The 25,776-nt window shown below is 49.9% G+C and overlaps 1 protein-coding gene across 3 annotated transcripts in view; it reads left to right on the top strand.

Moving 5' to 3' along the window:
• Window positions 1-25,776, top strand: part of PLCG2 (phospholipase C gamma 2) — a 141,082-nt gene that overhangs the window by 77,076 nt on the left and 38,230 nt on the right. For all 3 annotated transcript variants that reach the window (XM_036345678.1, XM_036345677.1, XM_036345679.1), the window contains 15 exons: window positions 825-926; window positions 1,650-1,768; window positions 3,195-3,280; window positions 4,327-4,447; window positions 4,841-5,009; window positions 7,982-8,086; window positions 9,321-9,410; window positions 10,014-10,189; window positions 11,949-12,149; window positions 13,069-13,188; window positions 17,305-17,485; window positions 18,977-19,048; window positions 22,940-23,049; window positions 24,129-24,225; window positions 25,573-25,639. In XM_036345678.1, coding sequence (XP_036201571.1) covers window positions 825-926; window positions 1,650-1,768; window positions 3,195-3,280; window positions 4,327-4,447; window positions 4,841-5,009; window positions 7,982-8,086; window positions 9,321-9,410; window positions 10,014-10,189; window positions 11,949-12,149; window positions 13,069-13,188; window positions 17,305-17,485; window positions 18,977-19,048; window positions 22,940-23,049; window positions 24,129-24,225; window positions 25,573-25,639 — 1,816 coding nt within the window. The remainder of the gene's footprint in view (window positions 1-824; window positions 927-1,649; window positions 1,769-3,194; window positions 3,281-4,326; window positions 4,448-4,840; window positions 5,010-7,981; window positions 8,087-9,320; window positions 9,411-10,013; window positions 10,190-11,948; window positions 12,150-13,068; window positions 13,189-17,304; window positions 17,486-18,976; window positions 19,049-22,939; window positions 23,050-24,128; window positions 24,226-25,572; window positions 25,640-25,776) is intronic.

The raw sequence follows: 25,776 nt of genomic DNA, 5'->3' as shown, positions 1-25,776 counted from the left end.
CATGTTTTAATATTCAAAGATTTTAGCACTTCTGTATTCAAACGAACTGGCGGCTGGGGTGGCTGCTCCCCAGCTGCCCAGCTGCTTTGTATCCCTTATCCAAGTAGATTTGCAAGAATCAACAGCAAGGCTCATTGTTGATGTGCACCCACATTGCCAGGGGGGCCATTTCTCCGCCACCTCATTTGTGTCTGTCCTTCAGCTCTTCTCTCTTTCAGACATCCTGGCCCGACCCTTCTCACTCAACCGCACGTACATCTGACAGCACATTTGCTTTCATTATTCTTACCAATAGAGGCTTTAGAATACGCGTAGCCTGGAAAGCATCAGTCAAAGTTGAGTGTGTGGGTCCTGTTTCCTCCCTGTGCTGATGAATACTTGAGGGGTTAGGCTTTGGAGAGGAACACAATAAAATTACTTTATAGTATTCATCCTCACGGAAACTCTGTGCAAGGATATTACCACTCCACGTAATGCAGTGATGGCGAACCTTTTGAGCTCGGCGTGTCAGCATTTTGAAAAACCCTAACTTAACTCTGGTGCCGTGTCACATATAGAAATTTTTTGATCTTTGCAACCATAGTAAAACAAAGACTTATATTTTTGATATTTATTTTATATATTTAAATGCCATTGAACAAAGAAAAATCAACCAAAAAAATGAGTTTGCGTGTCACGCATGTCAGAGGTTCGCCATCACTGAGTCGTAATGGGTGCAGAGGAGCTGACAGAGTATGCGCCTTGCTGGGGTCAGCCTGGCAAGTCGCCCTCATGGTCTGACATCGCACCTTTTGGTGATGTCTTGTTTTCTTTGTCGTTCTAAGGAACTTTGGGCTCAGGATGTGAACAAGGTCCGGGAGAGGATGACAAAGTTTATCGACGACACGATGAGGGAAACTGCGGAGCCCTTCTTGTTTGTTGATGAGGTGAGTGGGCTCCTTATGAGCTGTTCCTCAGGGGCTGGTTTTCCTCAGTCTTTCCTTTTACTCCTTGTCTATTGACAAGGTGCGTTTCTGGGTGCGTTTCTTGTTTTGGCCACTAGAGGGCGTCTATTGCCCAGGAGCGCATTGTAAACACACCAAATTCAAAGGTTTTGGGGTTCCTGTGAGCTGTTGAAATGGTTGCACTAGGCCCTGAGTGAGGCAGCAGCGTGGGTAAGACTGAGGGAGAACTAGGAGCTCCTGTTATCTGTAAGGTTGTTCCCAGGAAGCAGAGTGTTACCCCAGTGTCACTCAGTTTTCTGATTTTTTTTTAAAAGGGTCAAGCATTGGCATATGACATTGCTTGCCTTTTGAATGTTGTGATGCAATGTTAATGTTTTGTTTATCAAGTTGGCGGGTTCACAAATGTTTATGGTATTATTACTCTTTAAAACTTATTATATATAGGAAGCATATACTCTTAGTAACAAATATTTTAGGGTCCACATTAATAAGGAAAGCATTGTGTAGGTCAGTGGCACATGCGTCAGTACAGCCTGTGGCTCTGTGAGTCTCTGCGTGGAAACATGGGTCAGACGGCCTGGAGACTATCTGCAGTTAACGTGTCAGAGCTACCGCTTCCCCGTGCGGGTCAGACCAGAAAGAACCAGATAGCACCCTCCTCATCTTCCATCGTGATGATCCGCTCTTTGTGTTTGTGGTACCTAGTTCCTCACGTACCTGTTTTCACGGGAGAACAGCATTTGGGATGAGAAGTATGACGTGGTGGACATGCAGGACATGAACAACCCCTTGTCTCATTACTGGATCTCCTCGTCACATAACACGTGAGTTTTGCCACCAGCCTGGGATGGGTTGCCCATGAAGGGCGATACAGCAGACGTTCCAGTGCGCCGCTTTGGCAAAGCGTGCAGGTAGAGCGCAGGGACACGCTGCTCAGACTGGAATAAACAGACGCTTCTGGAAGGGGTGGGGGAATGCTCCCCTCTTTCCCAGTTGGCATTGCAAGGATCATCCTTTTTCAGTGGCCCTAAGAAGCCAATCAGCAAAGCTGGTTTGCACGGTTTGGACAACTCTTAGTAGCCACAGCAAAGCAACTGAATTAGTCATTGCACTGATATTTACTGTCTACCCTGTGCTTGCTGGGTACTGGGGATATAGCAGTGAGCAGGGTAGGACAGAGCAGCACTGCTGTCATGTGCTTGGAGGGGAAAAGACCTCTTTTGAGTCTTAACAAAGGAAAGAAGTTGGTGAGAGAACAGGTGGTGAGGAGAGGAAGGTGGTTTTAGACAGAGGCGTAGCGTGTGCAAAGGTCCAGGGGCAGGAGGGACTGAGAGGGGTCTGTTACGGGTTGAGTGGAATCTTTAAGTGGCAGCAGGGGGTGGGGGGCAGTGGGGACCCCTGGTGGCTTTTAAGCCAGAGAGCAACATGCTCAAATTTACATCTTTGGAAGATTGCCTTGATTGCAAAAAAGAAAATAGACGGGAAGAGAGAAATGATGTTGCACTCAAGTTTCACTATTAGTCTGCCTTATAAGGTGGGAGGGTGCAGGCCTTGGATCCTGGGCACCCGAAGAGCTGTAGCTTTGTGGTTTTTCAAGTGTCATTCCAGGCAGGAGTTTGCTTATCTCCAGGCACTCTGGGAGGTACAGTCTGGCTCAGGGGCTGATTGATTTAATAGTTCTCTCTTCCCCACCATGTCCATTGATCTAAGAGTTGTGTCTTAGCATGGTGAATTCTACCAAACCCAGAAGACATTTAAGGAACATAAACTCTTCAAAGGGGGAACATGGTGAGGGGGAAAGTGCATAAAAATATGTATTTTTACGTCTGGTGGACAGAGTTCATAGCGTAGTAAATTCCACCTATAGTTGTTGGCCACCTACCTCTTCATGGCTGGCTCCTTGATATCAAAATGCTGGCCCATCTCTGCCCCCTTTAGATTGAGGGTCAGTGGGTAGCCAAGGGAGGGTTGTTAATTTATCAGCCACCATTAATCTCACTCCTGACACCCTTTGACCCAGTTCCCAAAAGAACACATGGTCTTGACCCCACACTTGGATCACCAAGGTGGTTATTGCTCACATCTTGTGATCATTGCCTGAGTCTAAGGCGAGGCCACACAATGGCAAGTGTCTGGCCCAGATCCTAACCGCGGGTCTTTCTAGACAGGAAGAACTCAGGCCTTTGGGAGCTTGGGCTGAGAAGTTCCCCAAGGACACCCTGAGGTGCAGGCCCGCCTCCTCTCCTTCAGGTACCTCACAGGTGACCAGCTGCGGAGTGAGTCGTCCCCGGAGGCGTATATCCGCTGTCTGCGCATGGGCTGTCGCTGCATTGAGTGTGAGTAGCCCTTTCCTGGTGGAGATAACACCTACTGAGAATTGAAGCCAATTGTCACTGCCAACAAGTACTTCCTCAGCTCATTGGCGCCCCCTACAGGCCAAGAGCCCAAGTCGCTCTCTGGGTCCAGAGCCTGGAGGAGGCTGGTGCTGGGGAACCATGTGGCTGTTCAGTGACTTCTGCTCCCTCTTGCTGAGCCCACCTGCCCCTCAGCTGGCTCAGCCATGGATGCCATCCTGACCGTTCTTGTCATGGTTGCTCACAGACACCCCAGTACAGGTGACTCCAAGCACCTGCACACACCCAGGACCCAGCACTTCCTCCCTCCTCCTCACCTCTTATTCCTGGCCTGACTTGACCACCAGTGGCTCATAGGGGTATTAGGCTGGGAAAAGACACAAACCACCGATTTAGGCTCCAATTTTATTTTAAATAAATTCATCATAGTATGAAACTCTAACGGCAGTTATTTCTACAGCGTGTTGCCTAGTTTATACTTTTCCCCCCTCAGGAAAGAGCAAATGTAAAAAAATTAAGTTTGAAACTGTCAGCTCCGGTTACCTCTGAGGGATGACGATATAAGGATGCTCACCTTCTACACAATCTAGTTCTGTTTGAATATTTTACTGCGAACCTTTAAGGATGAATTTTCACATTGCTGCATGTTCTTTCCACTAGCAGAAAAAGCAAGCCAAGGTTTAGACAAGTAACATCAGAAAACAGAACACAATGTAAATATCCTTTTCGAAGAGAAACATTTCAAATAGCTTCTTTTGGACAAATGTATTGCATTACAAAAGGGCCTTTAATTAAACAACCAAAATCTCCCCATCACCGCACAGGTAACACATGTGCACAGGTAACACCTGTCCTCATGTTGGGGCCGCTGAGTGTGATTATTAGGTTTGGCCCCCATGTTCCAGCAGCTGAGCTGGCGTGGGGGTCGGGGCTGAGTTCGTGGCTGGCCGGGCGCATGTCCGCCGTCAGTGCGCTCGTGAGGTGGAGAGTGATGGACAGGTGGTGAGGCTGCCCGCTTCTCCCCACAGTGGACTGCTGGGACGGGCCCGACGGGAAGCCCATCATCTACCACGGCTGGACCCGGACCACCAAGATCAAGTTTGATGACGTTGTGCAGGCCATCAAAGACCACGCCTTTGTCGCCTCAAGGTCGGTTTGTCTGACTTCCAGGTGGTTCACTTTTAAGGGAAAGGAAGCACAGGTTGAGCAGACAGAGACCCCTCCCTCTGCCCACACACAGACACACACAGAGCGACAAACACACCAGCCTGGGCTCCATCCCGAGCCAAGTCACTACCGAGTCCTCAGCCGAGTGATGGCGCCCCCTGCAGGCCAAGAGCACAAGTCACTCCCTGGTTCCAGAACCTGGAGGAGGCTGGTGCTGGGAAACCATGCGGCTGTTCAGTGACCTCTGCTCCCCCTGCCTGAGCCCACCTGCCCTCTGCTGGGCAGGCAAGGTTGGGGTCCCCAGCAGCTCTGCCAGGCAGGCCCAGGCGGGGTGCCTGCCCCCTTGCTGAGCCGGCCGGCCCCTGCCGCCCGCAGCTTCCCCGTGATCCTGTCCATCGAGGAGCACTGTTGCGTGGAGCAGCAGCGCTACATGGCCAGAGTGTTCAAGGAGGTGTTTGGCGACCTGCTGCTGACGAAGCCCACGGAGGCCAGTGCTGACCAGCTGCCCTCGCCCAGCCAGCTGCGGGAGAAGATCATCATCAAGGTAGGCGGCCTCGGGCTGCTGTCACTCATTCGGGAGAGCCAGAGGCTCAGGGCCCAGGCTCCAGGTCCCGCTGCCCCGGCTCACACGGCTCTCCTTACTACCCAGTGACCCTCACAAGGTCATTTAGCCTCTGGGTGCCTCTGTGTTCTCGCTGGTCTGGGAGCAGGTGAGGATACTAATAGAACCCACATGGCTGGCATGCTGTGAGCATAATGTGAAGGAATGCCTGCAGGCGCTTAGGGCTGCGCCTGTGCCTTTGCGGGCGCTACCCGCATGTAAATATTAACTCGGTCATTCATTCTTTTGGCAAACCTTCCCCATGCCCCTCTCTGAGTCACGTGCAAGGTGCCAGGGGTGTTCAGGGACCCAGGCACTGTTCTTGCCCACAGGAGCTCCCAGTCCAGTGTGGGAGATGGACTGGAGGTGCACAGTTGCCCCCAAAAGGCTGCGTGCACTAATGGGGGGCCTGCCAAGTACTGCGGGGAGAAATGAGTTATTGCTGTGCCCAAGACTGCCAGGGATGCCAGGGGCAGGGTGGCATCTGGGTACTTGAATTACTAGGATAAAGAGACCAGGTATACAGAGGCTTAAAGCGCTTGAGTTTATTTATTTCTTCTTCATCTGAGGGAGAGTGTTCTGGAAGCTTGGAGCTCTGGCCCACAAGGTAATCCATGGACGCAGAGTCCTGTTCTACAGTCCCCAGGGAAGGGGTTTTCAGCTGGGGTTCCACAGGCCTCCAGAGAATCCACAGATAGAATTCAGGACGGTTGACATGTGAACTTCGGGGGGAAAAATATTCTTTGTTTTGATTAACCTGCAAGTAAAACTTAGCATCTCCCTCCATTATGAACATTGGCAACAAGCCAGGTGGGGCTTTGTCACCTGCAGAAATCATGGTTAATTTTATATCACATGTGCAGTTCCTGCAGGCCTCTCAGAATAACGCTGTGCTGGTCCCCACTTGCAGATGATGGTAGTTATTAGCCTGCCTCTAGATTGTATGCAAGCCATTAGTAAAGATAACACATCTTTAGGCCATTGCAGATATTTTTTATTTAACGTCCTAAGAACTACATTTCAGTATAATTAGTTTCTCTTATAATCTCATGCATTATAAACATTATTCTGAGATTGGGGTCAGACTTCAGTGGGCGTCCGGGGCACATGTGGCACAGGCTCTGTTGGAGGGCGCCGTCCTGGTGTGGGTGGTCCAGCTCTGGCCCACAGGAAGGGGAACATGAAGGGGTCCGGGACCAACGATTTCCCATAAATGTGTGTATGTCAGTTGTACACGTCCCAGTCCGTCCTGTTTGGTGCGCGAGAACTTAGTCACAGGATCTTGCCACCTGTTGGGAGCCTGGGATATGCAGTCTCGGGGTGGGCAGCCAGCAGTGGAAGGAACGAGATGGAGTTCATTGGCAACTAGTGGGCTGATATGGAAGGATGGATAGGTGCTCACTAGGTAGATTTTGTCCCTGAGTCACCAAGATACACTGGGAACAATCCCTATGGGCCAGGAGGTCACCGTCTACTGGGGAGACGTACCCATCCACAGAGGGGAGGCAGGACTAGAGGTGGAGGGGGCGAAGCCAGGCAGGGCCCACAGCGTCTCAGGCATGGGGTCAGTGAGTCTTCAGGGGCCTCATTGCATTTCTCTGTTCCCAGCTCATTTGTCGCTACCTCTACCTCTGTTTCCAGTAGGACAGCTCTCTGTCCCCAGTGATTTTCAGTTCTTGTTCTAGAGCACCCATTGTCTCATCTGTGGTACTTCATGGCTCATCCTTCCCATTTCAGGGAAAGGGGGTGGAAGTAGCATTTGTGACACAACTAGTGTGTGCCACACACTGGTACCAGGCTAGGGATGGGTGTAAGTATTTTTTTTTTTTAATTGTATCTCACCATAACCCTGGGAGATTTGCCCAGGCCCTCAGGCCCCACTTATAGATGTGGACACTGAGGTCTAGAGGTGAAATGACTCACTCAGCTGAGGGTACAGAGTTCCTGCCAAAGAAACAATTCAAGGCTGTTCAAAACGGAACACTTCTGCCATGCTTTGCTGTTTGCAGGCATCATACATGTCTCTTGGCTAAGAGGATCCTGCAGGGTGTCATGACACCCAGTTCATAGAGGAGGTTATCGAGACAGAGAGATTGTCATGTTGCCAAGGTCACACGGCTAGGAAGGTGACAGGCCTTGACTTCAAACCCAATCCTGCACTCTCTTCACCAGGTCACCGCACCCTGAGCTTTTCAAGTGCGTGTCTAGGTGGGTGGTCAGGATTCACACAGGCGAGCGTATTGTCACCATGTTCGTCTCACAGATGAGAACGTGAGGCTCAGAGAAGTGTGGCCACCTGCCCCGGGTCACACAGCTGATAAGGTAGCAGCAGTGCTGTTGGCACCAGGTCCTCTTCCTCTGCCTCCTCAGTGTGCCTTCCGCCGTCCCGCACAGCCTGCGCCCCTGTCTGGCTGTGATCCTGCCTCCCCTCTGTGCGCTGGGGAATGTCAGTATCATCGACTCACCGAATGTGCATCGCCCGCTTCCTCTCTGCCGAGCCAGCCCAGGAGATTCAACAGGGAACGAAGCCAAGTCCCAGGGACCTTTTATCCACTTCTAATATGGCCCATTTTAATGGTCCTCATGGGACTTATAGTCCAGCAAAGAAGATAGAAGACAAGCAGATAGGTACATAGAAACACATAGGACTAAGGGTATGAACAATAACTACCAGGGGCTAGAGAATGAAGGGGTGGGAAGGGAAGTGTGGGCTATTTTCAGATCAAGGAGTCGAGGAAAGCTCCTCTGAGGAGGGGACACCGAGCCCAGAGCTGAATGCAGGGAGAGGAGCCAGGCGGAGAGGACAGACCGTGCAAAGGCCCTGAGGTGTGGCGCTGCAGACGGATGCTTGCTGGCTCCAACCTCCTACACCTGGGCCTCCAGGGAGACGGGCTCTCTGTATTTTCCCCCCTCAGCACAAGAAGCTGGGCCCCCGAGGTGACGTGGATGTCAACATGGAGGACAAGAAAGATGAGCACAAGCAGCAGGGGGAGCTGTACATGTGGGACCCCATCGACCTGGTGAGCCTTTCGCACCCCTTCTCAGGCCTTGAGTGTGTCTAAGGCCTGCTGGAGGGCTCGGGGGATACCCCTGTCTGACTCCCATTCTGACCGCAATGAATTTATCATTGTAATGAAACTTTCCTTTTCCTTTTATATTTTATTTTGAAATAACTTTGTATTCAATATAATTTACTATATATTTACACCCCCTCCCCCTCACACACACACACACACACACACACACACACACAATGAATATAGCCTTCACCCAGATTCCCCAGAGACTAATACCCTACATAATTAGAGCGTAATTTTATAACCGGGAAGTTACCATTGGCACAGCACTACTAACTCATGAGCCTTACTTCAGCATCACCAATGTCTGCTAGCGTCCTTTTTCTGGTCCAAGGACCAGTTCGGGCATTTAGTGGGCCTAACTCCTCAGTACCTTCCAATCTGAGACGCTCCCACTGGCAACCTTTTTTTAAAAAATATATTTTTATTGATTTCAGAGAGGAAGGGAGAGGGAGGGAGAGATAGAAACATCAATGATGAGAGAGAATCATTGACTGGCTGCTTCCTGCACGCCCCGCACTGGGGATTGAGCCCACAACACCAGCATGTGCCCTGACTGGGAATTGAACCTTCTGGTTCATAGGACGACCCTCAATCACTGAGCCATGCCGGTCAGGCTGGTAACCTTATTTTTTGATGAGAATAAGGCATTTTGAGTGCTAACACCACTTCTTATATCCTTTAATCTAACATGCAAATCCATTTTTACACGACTATTCTTAATATCCTAGAAATAAACAGTAAAAATGGCTAAAATTTAAATAAAGAATTAAGTCACAATTAAATGTTGGAGAAAGGTTCTCTAAACAAGCTGGCAGAGAAATCCTTAAAAAGTGAATGAAATAGGAAAAGACAGTCAGGAGGACATAAAAATCAATGCCACCATTCACAAAGGCTTCAAATGAAATAGAAATTTGATATTAAGTCATATCTACCCTTGTATATACTGAATAGAAAAGGTTCTGAAAATGCCAAAAGAAATCCAAAATAAATAGATGCTTTCAAAGAAATGTCTCAAAGGAGATCAGATTTTGTGAAACCACCATGAATGTCTATGAATGTGGGAAAGGCTAGCCCCCAGGGAATGCTGGGATGATGATGCCAGGCAGGGCTCTGGGCCCCGGAATCGATAGGGTAGAGACTTTGGGGAGGAGCTAATGCTGGTTTTACTTTCTAGAAATGGACTCGGCACTACTGCGCCATTGCCGATGCCAAGCTGTCCTTCAGCGACGACATTGAGCAGACTGTGGAAGAGGAACTGCCCCAGGTAGGTGGAGACCTCCCAGAGGGCTCCTCTATTCCCGCAGCCATCAGGCCTGGACGTCCTTAGCCTAAGGAGCTGCCTCTTTGGGTACCAAAGCCTCTCTGGCTCCTCTCTGATTGGCTGGCTGGCCCAGGGACTTCACCAATGAGGTTCAAGGGTCTTTCCTGCTCTTTGAAGAGCCCGAATGGCATGTGCTCCCTCCAGAGGATGAGGTCATTTGGATATTTTGTCCAACCCCATCCCCTGGCCTTGTCCCCAGCTTTCCTGCCCTCTCCCCTCAGGCTGCTGGCCGCCTTTGGTACTGTTTCTTGAGCTCCCAGGTATTTTTGCTCTCAGACTTCCTTTGCAATAGTCTGAGGGCTGCACTGGGGAATGCTCTCCCCTTGTCTCAGGACTCCAGGAGGCTCCCACAGATGGGGGCTGTCTGGACTAGGTTAGCAGGCAGGGGAGGGCAGTGGAAACTGTCTTTGCAGGCCTCGGGGTGCGGGCTAGCTGAGGCCTCTGCCTGTTTCCAGTCCCCCGAGTCAGGATGCGAAGGGGGGCCAGTCTGGAGATGCTGGGGCCTGGTCCAGGTTTTCAGAAACCCCTCCTCTCTTTGTGGCCCAGGACACGCCCCCCACAGAGCTGCATTTTGGAGAGAAGTGGTTCCACAAGAAGGTGGAGAAGAGGACAAGTGCTGAGAAGCTGTTGCAGGAATACTGCTCAGAGACGGGGGGCAAGGACGGGACCTTCCTGGTGCGGGAGAGTGAGACATTCCCCAACGACTACACCCTGTCCTTCTGGTAATGGCCTCTTCCCAGGGCGTGCCGCCGGCTCGCAGCTGGCCAGAGGGGGGCTCGGTGGCAGGTAGTGGGAACGCAGGCCAGACTCGGGCAGGCCTGGACCGGAACCCCAGACCTCATTTAGTGAGCTATGTGGGGCAGGACTGGGTGAGGTGGGTGAGGCCTAAAAACTTAGTAAACAGATTAGTGATATTTCAGTGCAGTGTTTAAAAAATTAAAAAGTAACGCAAAAAAATCACGATGGCCCAGTCAGCGTGGCTCAGTGGTTGAGCGTCGACCTATGAATCAGGAGGTCGCGGTTTGATTCTGGGTCAGGGCACATGCCCGGGTTGTGGGCTTGGTCCCCAGTGTGGGGAGTGTAGGAGGCAGCCAATCGATGATTCTCTCTCATCTTTAATGTTTCTATCTCTCTTTCTCCCTCTCTCTTCCTCTCTGAAATCAATAAAAATGTATTTTAAAAAAATCATGATGAACAAAATATCAACATAAGACAATGTGACCTCATTCATCTTCCCCTAATCCCAACCCTGGATCAGGTGATATAACCTTGAGCACTTCTCTCAATCTCCTGGATTCTCCCTCTTCTTGTCTCTAAAATAGAGATTCTGAAAGCAGCCTTTTGGAGCTTTTTATGAGTTTTCTCATTCATTCTTTCACTCATTCATCTATGCCTCATTCATGAAAAGATATTTATCAAGTGCTTGCTCTGTGGTGGGCACTTTGATTAGGCAGTGATCAGACAGACAGGGTCTCTGTCCTAATGGTGATTAGTCTAGTGGGGAAGATGACAATGAAAAAGTAATCATGCAAATGATACATAATTGTAGTTGTGCAATGAGAAAAATGCAAGATGTTATGAAAGTCTGTTAGAGAGGGATCTAATGTAATATTGGGGGAGGGGGGGAGGTAGTCAGGGAAGACTCCCTGAAAGAAGTGGTGTTTAAATGGAGACCTGAAGAATCCTATATAATGAAAGCCTAATATGCAAATTGACTGAACAGTGGAATGACCTACAGAACAACTGGTTGCTATGACACTCACTGACCACCAGGGGGAAGACGCTTAATGCAGGAGCTGCCCCCAGCCTGCAGGCCCCAAGCTCCAGGCCAGCTGGTTGCTCTGCAGAGGGAGGCAACAGGCGGTGGCGGCAGGGGGCAGGCAGGAGAGTGGGTGGCACCAGGCTGGCCAAGGCGGGTGCCAGTGGGGGACCCCCGATCTCCCTGCCAGTTGCCCTACAGATGGGCCCTGATTGACAGCCAGGCCTAGGGACCCTCCTGTGCACAAATTTTGTGCATCGGGCCTCTAATAAAAACTATAATAACAAACACAAAATCCTGATAGCGCACACATTCTTACCATGTGCCAGGCAGCATTCCAGGCACATTTTGTGTGGGATCTCATTTAATCCTCAGGACAACTCTGTGAGGCCGATACTGTTATTATCCCTGTGTGACCACTAAGATGATAATACAGAGGCTCAGAGAGGACAGGTCACGTGACAGAGTCAGGATTTGAACCTAGGTCCTCTTGCTGCAGAGTAGGAGTTATGTAGGTAAAAGGGGGCAGGGGTGGAGGAGGGAGAGAGAATGTTCTGGAAGCCTGGGGTCTATTCTAAGAGCAGAGGGAACCCTGTGTGGCCACACCTAGTGTCCACCCCTGGCTTCAGTCTGGCCCCCGCCTGTGTTGTCTGACACCCAGGGTGCAGAAAGGCCAGCTGGCCGGCCTGGACACTGATGTTGTTGTCCCTCTGCCCACACAGGCGGTCCGGCCGGGTCCAGCACTGCCGGATCCGCTCCACCATGGAGGGCGGGACCATGAAGTACTACCTGACTGACAACCTCATGTTCACCAGCATCTACGCCCTCATCCAGCACTACCGCGAGACGCACCTGCGCTGCGCCGAGTTCGAGCTCCGACTCACCGACCCCGTGCCCAACCCCAACCCCCATGAATCAAAGCCGTATGTGAGCCCGTGATCTCGGGCAGCACATCCATGGGTTTAGTGGGGGCAGACACCCCTGCAGATTGTGTCCACCAATCAGAAAGGCCAGTCTTGGGGTGTGTGGGCCCAAATTCCTCAGGGTCTCTTCAAGTTCCCGCGGTGGCCACCATTTCCAAATGTCCGCTCCCCCTTGCTTTTGCCCCATTTCTTCTCCCTTGCTTCTCCCTTCCTTCTGCTTTACCTTCAGAGCCCTGAATCCCCGGGCCTCGGTTTTAAGAGCTTAATTTTGGCCCGGAGATGTCTTTCTATTGTCATAGATCATTCCTGTTTGTTCTGAAAGCAAACAAGGAAAAAATAATGGTAAAGGTTTCCCCTTCATTTGTTTACTGATACAGTGAATATCAGTTATGCCTTTCAAAGGTTTAACCAATTTTGGAAACAAAACAAAAAAACACATTTTTTAAGCAGGAGGTTGTTAAAGTGCACATTTCTCAGAAAGCCATGTAACTCACAGCAACTTTATTGTTGACGTCTCATCTATATTCATACGGATTGCCTTTTAAAATTTGTTATTTCACATCTTTAAAAGTAACCAAAGACCAACTACACGAAGGAACCTGTTGGAAACGCGATTCCCTGTGTTCCCTGCCTCCGATTTCCTGTGCCATCTCTGCCCTCCAGAGCTGGGCAGAGCAGGGGTCAAGTTTGGTTGATTTATTGTCTTGTGCTTCAGACAGACCCACCACATGGACGTTTCCCCCAGGCTATGTCAATAGTCTTTTAAGAATGCTATTTGCGGAGGGTGTTGGATGGGAGGCCCTCTCCTTTCCCCAGTGGTTCCCGGGGCCATATTTCAGGCGTCCTCAAACCCCCGCCCCCACCCGCACTCCCTCGTGGATGGCCCTCTCACTTGGCGGTTTCCCGGCCTCTGCTGCAGGTGGTACTACGACGGGCTGAGCCGCGGAGAAGCGGAGGACATGCTGATGAGGGTTCCCCGGGACGGCGCCTTCCTCATCCGGAAGCGGGAAGGTAGCGACTCCTACGCCATCACCTTCAGGTGAGCACAGGGTGGAGCCTGCAGCCTGCTCTCCGGAGGAGGCTCGGGAGGGCCAGTGTGGAGAACAGAGGGGGGACTGCAGGTTTCGCTCAGTGTTCTCTCCCCAAGGGTTTACCGTAATGATGGCAATAATAATGACACACGCCGCCTACGTTAGTATGTGCTTTCACTGTGCTGGGCACTGGTCTGTATTCGTAATGATCTGGGACCATGATGGTTATTTTTTCAGAGGAGGAAACTGAGGCACAGGCAGGTTAAGTAACTTGCTGAAGCATGCCGCCAGTAAGTGGTAGGGCTGGGATTCGAACCCAGGCATCCCTGGCAGCCCGGGTCAGTGATGTCATAGATCTGATTTCCTCCCAGCGTCACTTGCCCCCCAACACTGCCAGTGGGAAGGCCATGGAGACCAGCCATCTCTAGGACTGTGGTTCTCTACTTTAATTCCAACCCCTGACACCCGATTCCTCCAGCTTCCACCAATGGCAAGGAGGTGAGGTTCAGATCCAGTTCTTCATCTGTCCTCCCAGCCCCAGTGGAGGCTTAATGATGCTGATAGAAGGCTGGCTGCTGTATGAGTTCCTAGCTAATGTCCAGACACCGAGCTTCTTTGAATCTTCATCTGGTTGAGTCCTTCACTGTAGCAATGAGGGGTAGATCCAGTTACTGCAAGTAAGGACACGGAGGCTCAGAGAGGTAGAGTGGGCTGTCTAGAGCCACACAGCCTAGTCCTGGCTGAGCCAGAATTTCAGACGCGGGTCAGATTGGGCCTGCTGCTGTTTTGCTCAGTCTGCATGGTGATGTTAAAAACTGAGAAATTGCACTTGAAAGTTCAGATTGCTTCTTAGGAAAAATGGGAGGTGACAGCTCTGGGCCCATGTGCCTGTGTGGTAATGGTGGTTACCTGCTGACATTAGGGGCCCTGGTATGCCCAGGCTGCTCCTCCTTGGTTACCCTGTCCCAGTTATTCCTGGGGGGGAGGGGGGGTGTGTGATTGTCATTATCCCTGCTGATACTGAGGACCTACTATGTGCTGGCTCTGGCCCACATGGCTTTTTTGTGGTTTGTGCTGCCAATAGGGAGGCCCTGGGCTACTTGGCATGGTCTTTGCCCTTTGCTCTTGGCGGTGCCCCTCTGCCTGGATGGGAAGTGGGCTGGTTTCACTGAACATCTGCACCAGCCACCATGCTGGGCGTTGGGGGTCATGTTGTAGTCCTGTCAGTCTGTCGATGCTGTTGGGTAAAGGGACAGAACCAAACGCAGTGACTGAAACAACCAAAATAGGTGGGAGTTGTTGGCTTCCAGCTGAGATGCTCCAACAGGCCTGGGTGCAGGCCCCTCCTGTCAGTCCTCAGGTCTCTGTGTGTCATGCTGCTCCTCGCCGTGGCTTCATCCCCAGGTGGCGGTGCCTTGGGGCGCCAGGACAGTGTGCAGCAGAAAGGACGAGTCCTGTGATGTACTTCCTCTCTGGCCCTTGCTTGAGCTGGGTGCCGTGATTCTGATCGGGCACCTTTGAGCTGGCAGTGGGGTTGGGGTCGCTTTACTGGAACCGTGTAGATGAAGATGAGGCGGGGGGGTGGGGTCCCCAGATGATGCTTGATTTATGTACGTCCACCATTCTGTTTGCATGTTTGTCCTCCCATGAGACTGGAGGCACCCTGAAAGTCAGTTTTTTTTATTTTTAGGCATCAGTAAATGTTCAGGGAGCACCTGCTATGGGCTAGTCCCTGTGCTGGGCTCCAGAAATACAGGAGTGACAGCCCGTGGTCTGGTGGGGATGAAGACGTCTCATTACTCTCAAGTTTCTTGGCTTTTAACCATTTGTGTGGAAAGGCCGTTCCCTTCGAGTGGGATGGTGAACACCTGGCCTCCACCCACTGCGTGCCAGTTGGGGGCCCTCAGTCATTGTCACAGTCAGAAAGGACACCTTTTTCCCTGAACACACACTTTTTCATACTTGTTCTGGTCAGGGTGTGAGGTGGGCATCACTGTCCCTCTTTAAGAACCTCTGCCCCTGGGAGATAGTCACATAGACAGACGTGTGTGATATGTGCCACAGAGAGAGGTCAGGCAGGGTGATGAGGAATAGGCGTTACGGGGGTGGGGGGTGGGGGTGGGGACGTGCTCCAGGCAGAGGAGCACACAGGCCCGCTTATGTTGGTGAGCACCTCTCCCGTGCCAGGCGCTGTCCTGGCCCCTTGAGCGTATGCACTAAACTTCTGGATGGATTTCCATCCACAGCAGAGAAGCATCGGCTTTCAAATCCTTGTGAAGAGAGGACGTTGTTGTCTGGGCTGCAGGGTGGGAGGCACCCCCTGGTGGGACGAGGAGTTTCTTGGCGAAGCTGAGACCTCAGGTTGTGGTGACCGCGAACTTGTGGCAGCTCCCTCCAGGGCAGGCGCCTGAAATTAAAGCTCCCCTCCAGCCCTGTCCCCGTCTCCTGCTCTGGCCCAGGCGGCTCCTGTGGGCTTGACCGTGGTTATAGTTCCCTAACCATTCATTTATTGAGCACCCTCCTGGTGCGGGACACACTGCAACGGGCTTACCCCTGGGGACCTGACAGACAGCAGCCCTGACGCTGCGGGAGACGGGAGCTGCGAACCCCCAGCTCCTGGTGAGGAACCCAACCTGACCCACGCCCTTGACATCCCAGCGCCTCCCTGCCCCACAGGGCTTTGTAAAAGGCTTTAACATTAATCTTTAATTGTATAAATATGTGTCCTCCTCATAAAAAAGTTAAGACATTTGCAGTGAGGGTGAAAGTCCCTTGTAGTCCTGCTCACCTCCATCCTTGTCCTGGTGGAGAGCGCAGGTTTCTAACTGATATCTCCATCTAGACCAGTGGTTCTCAACCTTCTGGCCCTTTAAATACAGTTCCTCATGTTGTGACCCAAAATTATTTTCGTTGCTACTTCATAACTGTAATGTTGCTACTGTTATGAATCGTAATGTAAATATCTGATATGCAGGATGGTCTTAGGCGACCCCTGTAAAAGGGTCGTTCAACCACCAAAGGGGTCATGACTCACAGGTTGAGAACCGCTGATCTAGAAAAAAACATGTACACACATATGTGGTACACGTGTGGGAAATCTATAGTGCCGTGTTGTGTGTGGTCAGTCTGTTCTACTTTTTAAAAATACAAATGGGGTCGTACTATGGTTTTATTCTGCAACTTGTATTTCTACTCAGCAGTATATCTTTTTTTAAAGAAATTATTAAAATATCACTGCAAATAAGTGACTGAAGCAGAAGTCTTCTAGCATTTTTTTACAGGCTTTCTGAAGAAATGGCTTACACAGGATGTGTGTTTTAAATCCATAAAAAATGTCTCTAAGGTGCAACATTTTTAAAAAGATGAGTAGTTCTCCCATAGTAACTGTGCTGGTAGACAGTTTTAATAAAAAGATGCTCTTGGCTGTAAAGTTAAGGTCAATACCTATTTTCCCAAATGTGTCTATTCTTGCTGATAAAAGCTGAGGAGTAAGGTCGAGGCGTCTGTTGTGGTTTGGGTATTTTTCTTTTTTTTTTCTGTATCTTGTTTCAAATGGGTGAGTGAGGAAATAAAAGACTTGTTTCCTTTTTTGGGGGGGCGGGAGCGGGGGAGCCATTGTTGCACCAGATGGGGAATTTTGGGGTAAGATTTCAGGATTGGAGCAGGAAGTCCCAGAGTTCAAGAGTGGCGACTGGCAAACATTTTCTGTAAAGGACCAGAAACAAATATTCTAGGCCTTTCAGGCCATATGGTCTCTGTTGCAACTATTCCACATTGCCATGGTATTGCCACAGGCAATTCATAAGCAAATGAATGCGGTCGTGTTTCAATAAAACTTTATTTACAAAAACAGGAGGTGGGCCAGATGTGGCCTGTGGGTCATAGTTTGCCAACCCTGATCTGGATGTTCCCAAAGTCAAGTCCTGTAGTTGGGGAGCAGGGGACTGGCGAGAGGAGCTAGAAAAGATCCACATCATTGTATTCATAGGCACGTTACACCCTGATAATGTGGTCCCCTAAGAACGGGTAAGTAGTTTGTTTCTAAGAGGTGGGGACTGTAGCTTGTACAGCAGTTGTCTGGCTGCCACAGTCTCGGCGCGTCAGCCCCGTGTGGTTCCCCCCAGGGCCCGGGGCAAGGTGAAGCACTGTCGCATCAACCGTGACGGCCGGCACTTCGTGCTGGGGACCTCCGCCTACTTCGAGAGTCTGGTGGAGCTCGTCAGCTACTACGAGAAGCACGCGCTCTACCGGAAGATGAAGCTGCGCTACCCCGTGACGCCCGAGCTCCTGGAGCGCTACAACATGGTAGGCGGTTGACTCGCTTGTCACTCGGTGGAATATCTTGCCTGAGGTTAGAACTCATCTGTTCATTCATTCAGCAAACCTTTTATGGAGCACTTACCTTGTGTCTGATGCTGCTCTCGTCCCGGGGATACAAAATTGGACACAGCGCACAAAGACCCTGCCTGCCCTCGTGCTGCCTGTAGCCTAGTGTGGGGGAGACGGATAATAGATGAGATAAATTAAAAATATATACAGAGCGTTGCGGGACGGTGATACGTGCTGTGGAGAAAAACAAAACCCGGCAGGTGGATAAGTGGATTCAGGGTGACGTGGAAGGGTTGCAGTTCTCAAAGGTGGTCTGGGAAGATCTCCCTGAGAAGGAGACGCGTGAGCAGACGTTAGTTAGCAGGGCTGAGGGAGTGAGTCATGCAGTTACGTGGAGGAAGAGCCGCAAGTGCAAAGGTGCTGAGGTGAGGACGTCCCTGGAGGTGCAGAGAGAAAGCCAGGGTGGGGGTAGAACTTAATGAGATGGGGATTAATAGGCCCTGTGTGGTGTAGGGCCGTGGTAAGACACTGGCTTCTATTCTGAGCCATTGGAGGGTTCTGAGTAGAGAAGAGACCTGATCTGATTAGCGGTCCCAGTTCCTATCAGGTGCATTCATTAACTTACGAGATTTATTGTGCATCCCCCACGTGCCAGGAGCTCTCCTCCATCTGAGAGTACAGTGGCTGTCCTCAGGGAGTTTAGGTTCTAGGCAGGGGAGCTGGATAACGTGCAGTCACAGAAATAAGGTGCCTCAGGCCGTGTGAGTCACAAGGAGGAACATCCAACAGGATGGTGCATAGGGATGGGCCTTACGTTAGGTTGGGGCGGGGAGGTCAGAGGAGGCCTCCTGCGAGGATTAAAATGTGAGCTGAAAGCTGGAAGAGGCAGTGAATTGGCCATGGTTGCTGTGAAGGAAGCTGGTTCCATGTGGAGGAGCAGCCGCCACAAGCCCGGAGGTGATGAGGGACAGAAAGGTGGCCGATGTGGCTGGAAGCCAATGAGAGAAGCAGAGTGGGGAGGGGAGGGGAGGTTTTCAGTGTGTGCGGTAAGCGTATAACCAGCTCTCTGTGGAAGGAAGCCCCGGTTTGTGGCATTTGCCAATTTCCATGGTGTACATACTTCCAAGGTGGCCAGTTTCAAGCGGCGACCACCACAGAATGCGAGTCAGGAAGAGAAATACAATGGGCTCCCGCACACTCAGGGTTTGTGTTTTACAAAGGTGCACAGGGCCTGGCACACAGTAGGGCAGAATAGGGCCGTTCTCATTTTGGGGTAAAATTTCTAAGTTTTGGGGAACTTCTTTATGATGTCTTAACTGTCTCTACCCACAAGGCATGAGTAAACTGTGAGGTTTCACCTCTTCTGCGAGAGAGCAGGAAAGCACAGGGCTCTGCAGCCCTTGCTCTGTCCTTGGGCTGTCCCAGGAGCAGGGATGGTTCCATTTATTTCTCTCTGTTCTTTTTCAGGAAAGAGATATAAACTCCCTGTATGACGTCAGCAGAATGTATGTGGATCCCAGTGAAATCAATCCTTCTATGGTACAGTGCCAACCTTTAATTTACACTATCTCCTGGTTGCTAGATTGACATGGAGTCCATTCCACTACCCCCCCCCCCCCCCCCCGCCCCTGCCCCTTCCCAGTCCCCTTGCCCCTGGTCATAATAGAGTGAGGGAACATTTTGGGAAATTTAGCCCAAAAAAAATTTTTTTGGAGAAAATGATTGACAATATGACATCTAGTTTCAGGCAAGAGGTTAATCGAATTCCTTCCAAATGTGACCGTGCCTCGCTAAAATTCTGAGGTTTGATGAATCACCTTTGGGCCACACAGCTTCTAATTAAAAGTCTTTCAAATGTTTCTTGCTCACCAGCTGAGTGGGTGGTGTTTATAAATTCCATCTCGTTCACTGACCTTGCAGCGCGAACACCATCTCATATTCCCAGCCCGGCTGCAGTGTAACTTCCTGCAGGTAGGGCTAGATTTTACCCTCAGCCCCCAGCTCCTCCTCCCTCTGGTTTCATCTCAAATGTAGTGTGAGCCTGTGGAGGAGGAATGATGTGAATTTTCTGTTTTGGGGGGGGAGGGCTATCTGGGGCCACTATCAGTATAAAATTCCTGATCAGAGAGGGGCCGCACTGTGGGCTCTGTGGAAATCTAGAGACAAATTTATTATTTTTTTAACTTAAAATTCTTGGCCAATGCAAATTACTTTCAGCAAGAAATGAAGTCTTGAAAAGTTGTCGGGAAATGGAGCTTTGTGCAAAATGCATTAGCTTGATAGCAAAAACTTGTATTGAAGACGGATGCTTTGGTAATGAGAATGACCTGGCCCCATGTCAACGGAATGTCGGGGTGGCGGGGACCATGGTAAACGGGGGAGCACACCGCCTGCCTCAAGGGCAGCCGCTCCCCAGGGGCAGCCATCCTCGCCTCTCCAGAGAGCAGGTCAGGTCTTCTGATTTATCAAGATAAACCAATACTTTATTTATTTATTTATGGTTGAAAGTACTATATATGTCTCCCTTTTCCCCCATTGACCTCTCCCCGCCTGCTCCTGCCCCCCAGCACAGGCCCTCACCCCCCGACTGTCTGTGTCCATTGGTTATGCTCATATGCATGCATACAAGTCCTTAGGTTGATCTCTTAACCACCCCCTCCCCCACCCCCGCTACCTTTCCTCTGAGGTTCAACGGTCTGTTCGATGCTTCTGTCTCTGGATCTATTTTTGTTCATCAGTTAATGTTCATTATACTCCACACGTGAGTGAGATCATGTGACATTTATCTTTCTCTGAATGGCTTAAGTCAATACTTTAGATGTTTTATGTGAAATCTCCCCATTTTAAACCCTGGCAACTAAGTTAAGTTGTAGAGAAAATCTTCCTATTTTACGTGAACCAAGCATGCTGAATTTGATTGCAAGTTGCCCAACTGAGGTGAATGCCTGGAAATAAAACTGTTACTATTAATGATTGAAAAATGGTGTAACAATTAGAAAAACACATTTGAAAACCAGAAAAATAGTCAGCCCTCGTCTCGCTGTCCTAACGCAGTGGCTGTCTGCACTGCTGCTGGCTGTTCTGTCTCCTGGTCTTTGCCTGTATTTTACAGACCCCACCACCGGCATCTGTCATTTTTATTCTGCTTTGCTCGCTTGCCACTTGGTCATGGGTGGGCTTCTCTGTCACTAATCTTCTTAATGACCTTTTTTGTCTAACCTGGTAGGCCAAGTCACTGAGATGAAATACTAGTACATGGCTTGGCATTTTAACTTTAAAAAAAGCATGTCTGTGCTGTAGAATCTTCTGGGTGGCTGTGCCAGTTTAGCAGTGTCCACGTCCAGTGGCCACTTGGGTCATTTCTGGTCTCTTGCTCTGCTCATTAACCCTAAAATGAACTTCTTCACCTGTGAGGCTTTGGGCATCTCTAGCATTATTTCCTTTGGATGTGTTCATAGAACTGGAATGACTAGATGAATAATAATAGGTAACACATCCACGACCACGCATCAAGCATTGTCCTAAGTACTTGACAGCTTATTAATCCTCAGAACAGCCCCCTGCGATGGGTACTAGTTTTGTGCTCATTGTACAGCTGAGGAAACCGAGGCACACAGACGTTGAGTAATAGCTGAGACCTCATAGGTAGGAAGCTGTGGAGCTGGAATCTGGACCAAGGCAGTCTGGCTGCGAGCTGTGTGCTCTTAGCCACTTGGCATTGCTGCTGCCTACTTGGTCCAATGATTCTGTGGGACCGTCTGTCAGGCCGGGGGCTGGCTCCTTATGGAAGCCGTCATATGGCACCCCCACCTCTGCCACTGGCTGTACCTTCCTTGTGGCCTGGGAGCCTGGCAGTGACTCGTGGGGATTCATGGGGAGAGATGTGGCTCAGATTCTGACATCCGCCCTTGAAGCAAGATGGGCAGTTAGGCTCCATTTACAAGGGCAGGAGACCTGGTTAGCCTCTGGTTGAGGGTTCCTATGGTAGAACTTGCAGAACCCAGATTAGATTGCCTTTTTTGGTTTTGTTAATCATCACCCAGGGATATTTTTCCATTGATCTTTAGAGAGAGTGGAAGGGACGGGGAGAGAGAAACATCGAGGTGAGAGAGACACAATGATTGGTTGCCTCCCACATGAGCCCCGACCAGGGCTGGGGATCAAGACTGCAACCGAGGTCTGTGCCCTTGACCAGAAACGAACCCGAGACCCTTCAGTCCGCGTGGGCAGACGCTCTGTCCACTTAGCCAAACCGGCTAGGACTAGATTGCTTCTTAAGGAATATCATGAACTATGGCAGTAACTCAGGTTGATTGATTCATCTCTGCACTCAGCCACCTACCAGCTAGTTGACCTTGGGCAAGGATACTTCATCTCTCTGAACCTCAGTTTTCTCCTCTGTAAAATGGATATAAGAACACTGCTACCTACCTGTTATGGTTGTTGGAAGTATTAAAGGAGATATAGATAAGAGGCCTAGAGCAGTGTTTTGACTATAGTAAGCCCTTACTAAATGCTAGATATTATCATTTTTGTCTTGCACTATCTCATTAAATAGTCTTAACCCTGTGAAGCATGTAAAGTTTTAATTCCCCTTTCCAGAATGGAGACACTGAGTCTGAGAACGCCTCAAGGTTATATAGTAGTAAAGAGCAGAGCAATAATTTGAACCCACATGTTTGACTCCAGAGCCTCTGCTTGAAGGAGCAGTTTTACTAGATTCCTTGTAAAACCTGTCCACATTTCCTTGGCGGGGAAGGGGGGATGGCGGGGGGGGGGGGGGGGGGTAAGAGGGAAATTGCTGATCTAAACAAGTTTGACAGCTTCAGGTTTTATGATTAACATTTGCTTGCTGCATGGGTATTCATTTTGCCATGGATTTATGCTTGCCATGGAGGCATTAACGCACGTTATATTGAAGAAAAATTTTATCCCGAGTAAGTTCTGGGTTATTTGTTTCTGCCAAGATCACCTTTGGATGACTTCCATGGAGGAGTGCCTCGGTTACTCATGCAAAATGTCAGTGTCCTGCAGGAGTCCAGTTAGGAGACCCCTGGCCTGGCTAAACATTGGTGAGGCCGAGGATGGCCAGGAATGGTGTTGAGTTTGAACTTCTGGGAAGGTCGTTGAGCGTGGGCTCTGAGGACTTCACAGGTGGTGGTCATGGCTTAATCTGAAAGGCGTGTTGAGGAAATTGAGCAATTTGGGGTGATGGGGGTGCCCTTGGCTCTGACCAGTCCCCATCTCTACTGGTGACTTTTTGAGACTTGGGGTTCTTCGCAATGCTAGAAACGTGCCAGCAGATGGCGCTGTAACCCTGGACTGAAGCCTCCGGCTCCCTAAGGAGAACTACATGTGCGACAGTAAATGCAGAAGCCTCCCTCTGCTCATCAGCCTGCCTGACCTTTTTCTTTTTGTTTTCCCTGAAAGCCTCAGAGAACCGTGAAAGCTCTGTATGACTACAAAGCCAAGCAGAGTGATGAGCTGAGCTTCTGCCGCGGCGCCCTCATTCACAACGTCTCCAAGGAGCCCGGGGGCTGGTAAGGTTGAGCTGCTTGGTGGATGAACTTCCCTGGTCACTTTTTGGTGGTGAGACACAAGTGCTGGCTGAGCTCTGACCCCTTTTATCTGTGTTCTGAGCTGGCTTTGACCTGTTCTACTTTCTCTGGGAAATGGCTTGATACCTTGCATGCTGTATGTAGAAAAACAAATAAACACCAATTATTATCATAGTAAATCACATACCATAATATCATATTATATATTATTTTTATTATAATAGCAGCTACCATTTCTGAGGTCTTCCTGTATGCCACACACTGTGCTAATGGCTTTCCGACGTCATCTAACCAAATCCTCATTACGACCCTGTGGAGTTTTTACTATGATTATCCCCGTTGCAGACGTGGCAAATGAAACTTTCCAAAGTTCCACAGCTACTAAGTAGCACAGGCTCTTTCCATTCCGTAAGCCTGGCATTATTTTAAGTTCAAATTCTTATGCTACAGCCCAGTCCTGTGCCCTATGCAGTGGCCCCATCCTGGGTTGAAGACGCATTTTAGGTCAAAGGTACCTGGTGTGCTGAGGTCCGGTTAGCTCTTCCCTCTTTTCACGTGGGAAGAAAAACTTGCTGCCCAGCCATAGGCCCCATCGTAGGTGGTTTTGTGGGGTGATTTCTACCTGAGAGCCGTAAGAATTTGTTCCTAACTATGAACACTGGCAGAGATTGAAGCACCTCACAAGATCAGTATCTCATCTTCCCACAAGAGAGCTGAACCTGCGTTTTGCAAACAGACTGGCACAGAGAAGTACAGTAACTTGTCCAGGGCCACACAGCAGGCTGAGATTTGAAGTCAGACCTTCTGACTCCACAGCGCACACTCTTAACCTAACTCATGTACAGGGTCCAGGAGTTTGACCAAATGGCAAGAGGATTTCCCTCCAATCCCACTCATTGCTGATGAAAAATCAGAGGATCCCTTTGAAATGCTTCATTACCTCAACACCTCTTCTGGTCATTCGGTCACTGGCCGCCTTTCTCCCACCAGCTGCTGGGGTCTAAGGGACAGGAGTGGATTAACACGCCCAGCGAGGCCCTTGATGCCCTCTGTTTATCTAGGTGGAAAGGAGACTATGGAACCAAAATCCAGCACTACTTCCCATCCAATTACGTCGAGGACATTTCAACAGTTGATGTGGAGGAGCTCGAGAAGCAGGTGAGTCTCGATCGTTGCAGGGAGGGACCTGCTAATCCTCGGGGAATCCACCAAGTCACCTCAGCGGTTATATTTTATACATGATGACGTTTGGTCCCCCTGGAGCCCTGAAGCAGAGTGACATGGGAATCAGGATTGCGCCTGAGCTGTCGTGGGTGAAAGTCACTGACGCGCCATCATATTTTAATCAGGTTGTTCTGGGCTGGAAAGGTTTGAATATGCAGGAGGAATCTCTCTGGAGTGAAAATGGCCAAATGGGGAATATGTCCTTTGCCTAAAGCAGCTTGCAAATGAAACACATTTCGTTTGGCCAGCCAGACATTCAGAACGAACGTGCTTGGTGTCGATAAGCAAGCAGGCCAAAGTGGAAGGCGCGCTGAGGCCTTCCTGGTGACACCGCAAACCTGGTTTCTGTTTCCTGCTTCCTCTTGCCCAGCAGACTCAAAGAGAAGCTACTTTCATTGTGACAGCACTACACCAGGGATGAACTCTTTATAATGAGGGCTTTAAGGTCCTGTTTGAGCGTAAGGAATTTTCTAAGTGAGTTGGGGAAATCTGGGAAGGCTGCCTGGAGGAAGGGGCATTAGAACCTTAAAAGTCAAGTTAGAGATCAACAGCAAGAGACTGACAGAAGGGAATTCCAGGTGGAAGGTACAGCCTAAGCAAAGGTGTGGTGGTGGGAACATGATTGTGTTCAGTGTGTTCAACCTGAGGAAGAGATGTAACCCCCTTATTGCGTCTTTCCATGATGCCCCTACCCACAGAGCATTAGGAATGGGGGTGAACAGGCAATGGGCAGATGCACAGTTCTGCCAGCTCTCCTAAGACAGGGTGTTCCCTATCTCACCTGGACCCTGGGATGGTTCAGATGTACAGTGGGAGGTAGAGCTGGAAGGCTGATTGGGGTTTCTAGAAAGCCTTAAAGTCAGATGACAGCATGGATGTTGCTCCCGTAGGACATGGAGAGTCACAGAAGGTTCTTGAATTGTGCTTTAGGTGACCAGATAGTCCCATTTCATAATAATAATGTCAGAATAAAGGGTCTGGGATGTTTTTGAAATCAGATCTATGGAAACGCTTCAAAACCTGTTCTAGAATTCACAAGGCACATTTTTACAGATTGGAAAATGAATCGCCGCACCTGCGGGCACCTGCTCACTGCTGAGTCCCTATCAGTAACATGCTTCATTAGTTAGCTCTCTCCCCTTGGACGTATCCGGTAATGAAAATGCATTTTAAACAGTTCCACTGGCAGTGTCTCCGCTAAATGGTGTGCTTTGGAAACAGGTTGTCTTTTGTGATTATACCTGTTAAGGCTAACGTGAGTTATGTCTTATTTCTTCACAGATTATTGAAGACAATCCCTTAGGGTCTCTTTGCAAAGGAATATTGGATCTCAACACCTATAACGTTGGTACGTTCACACATGGTCTTAGCCTGGATTCCCACCCAAATCCTCCAGTCTGGCCTCAGAACCACCCCCTACAGGGAGGCGGCTCTGGCTAGGTCCTTCTAGCCTTGACTTGGATGCTCATGTTGAGTATTGGGCCA

This window comes from Myotis myotis, unplaced genomic scaffold (genome assembly GCF_014108235.1).
Source record: "Myotis myotis isolate mMyoMyo1 unplaced genomic scaffold, mMyoMyo1.p scaffold_m19_p_19, whole genome shotgun sequence".
Taxonomy (NCBI): domain Eukaryota; kingdom Metazoa; phylum Chordata; class Mammalia; order Chiroptera; family Vespertilionidae; genus Myotis; species Myotis myotis.
The sequence above is the reverse complement of the archived record's forward strand: the minus strand, read 5'-3'. Positions and strand labels throughout refer to the sequence as shown.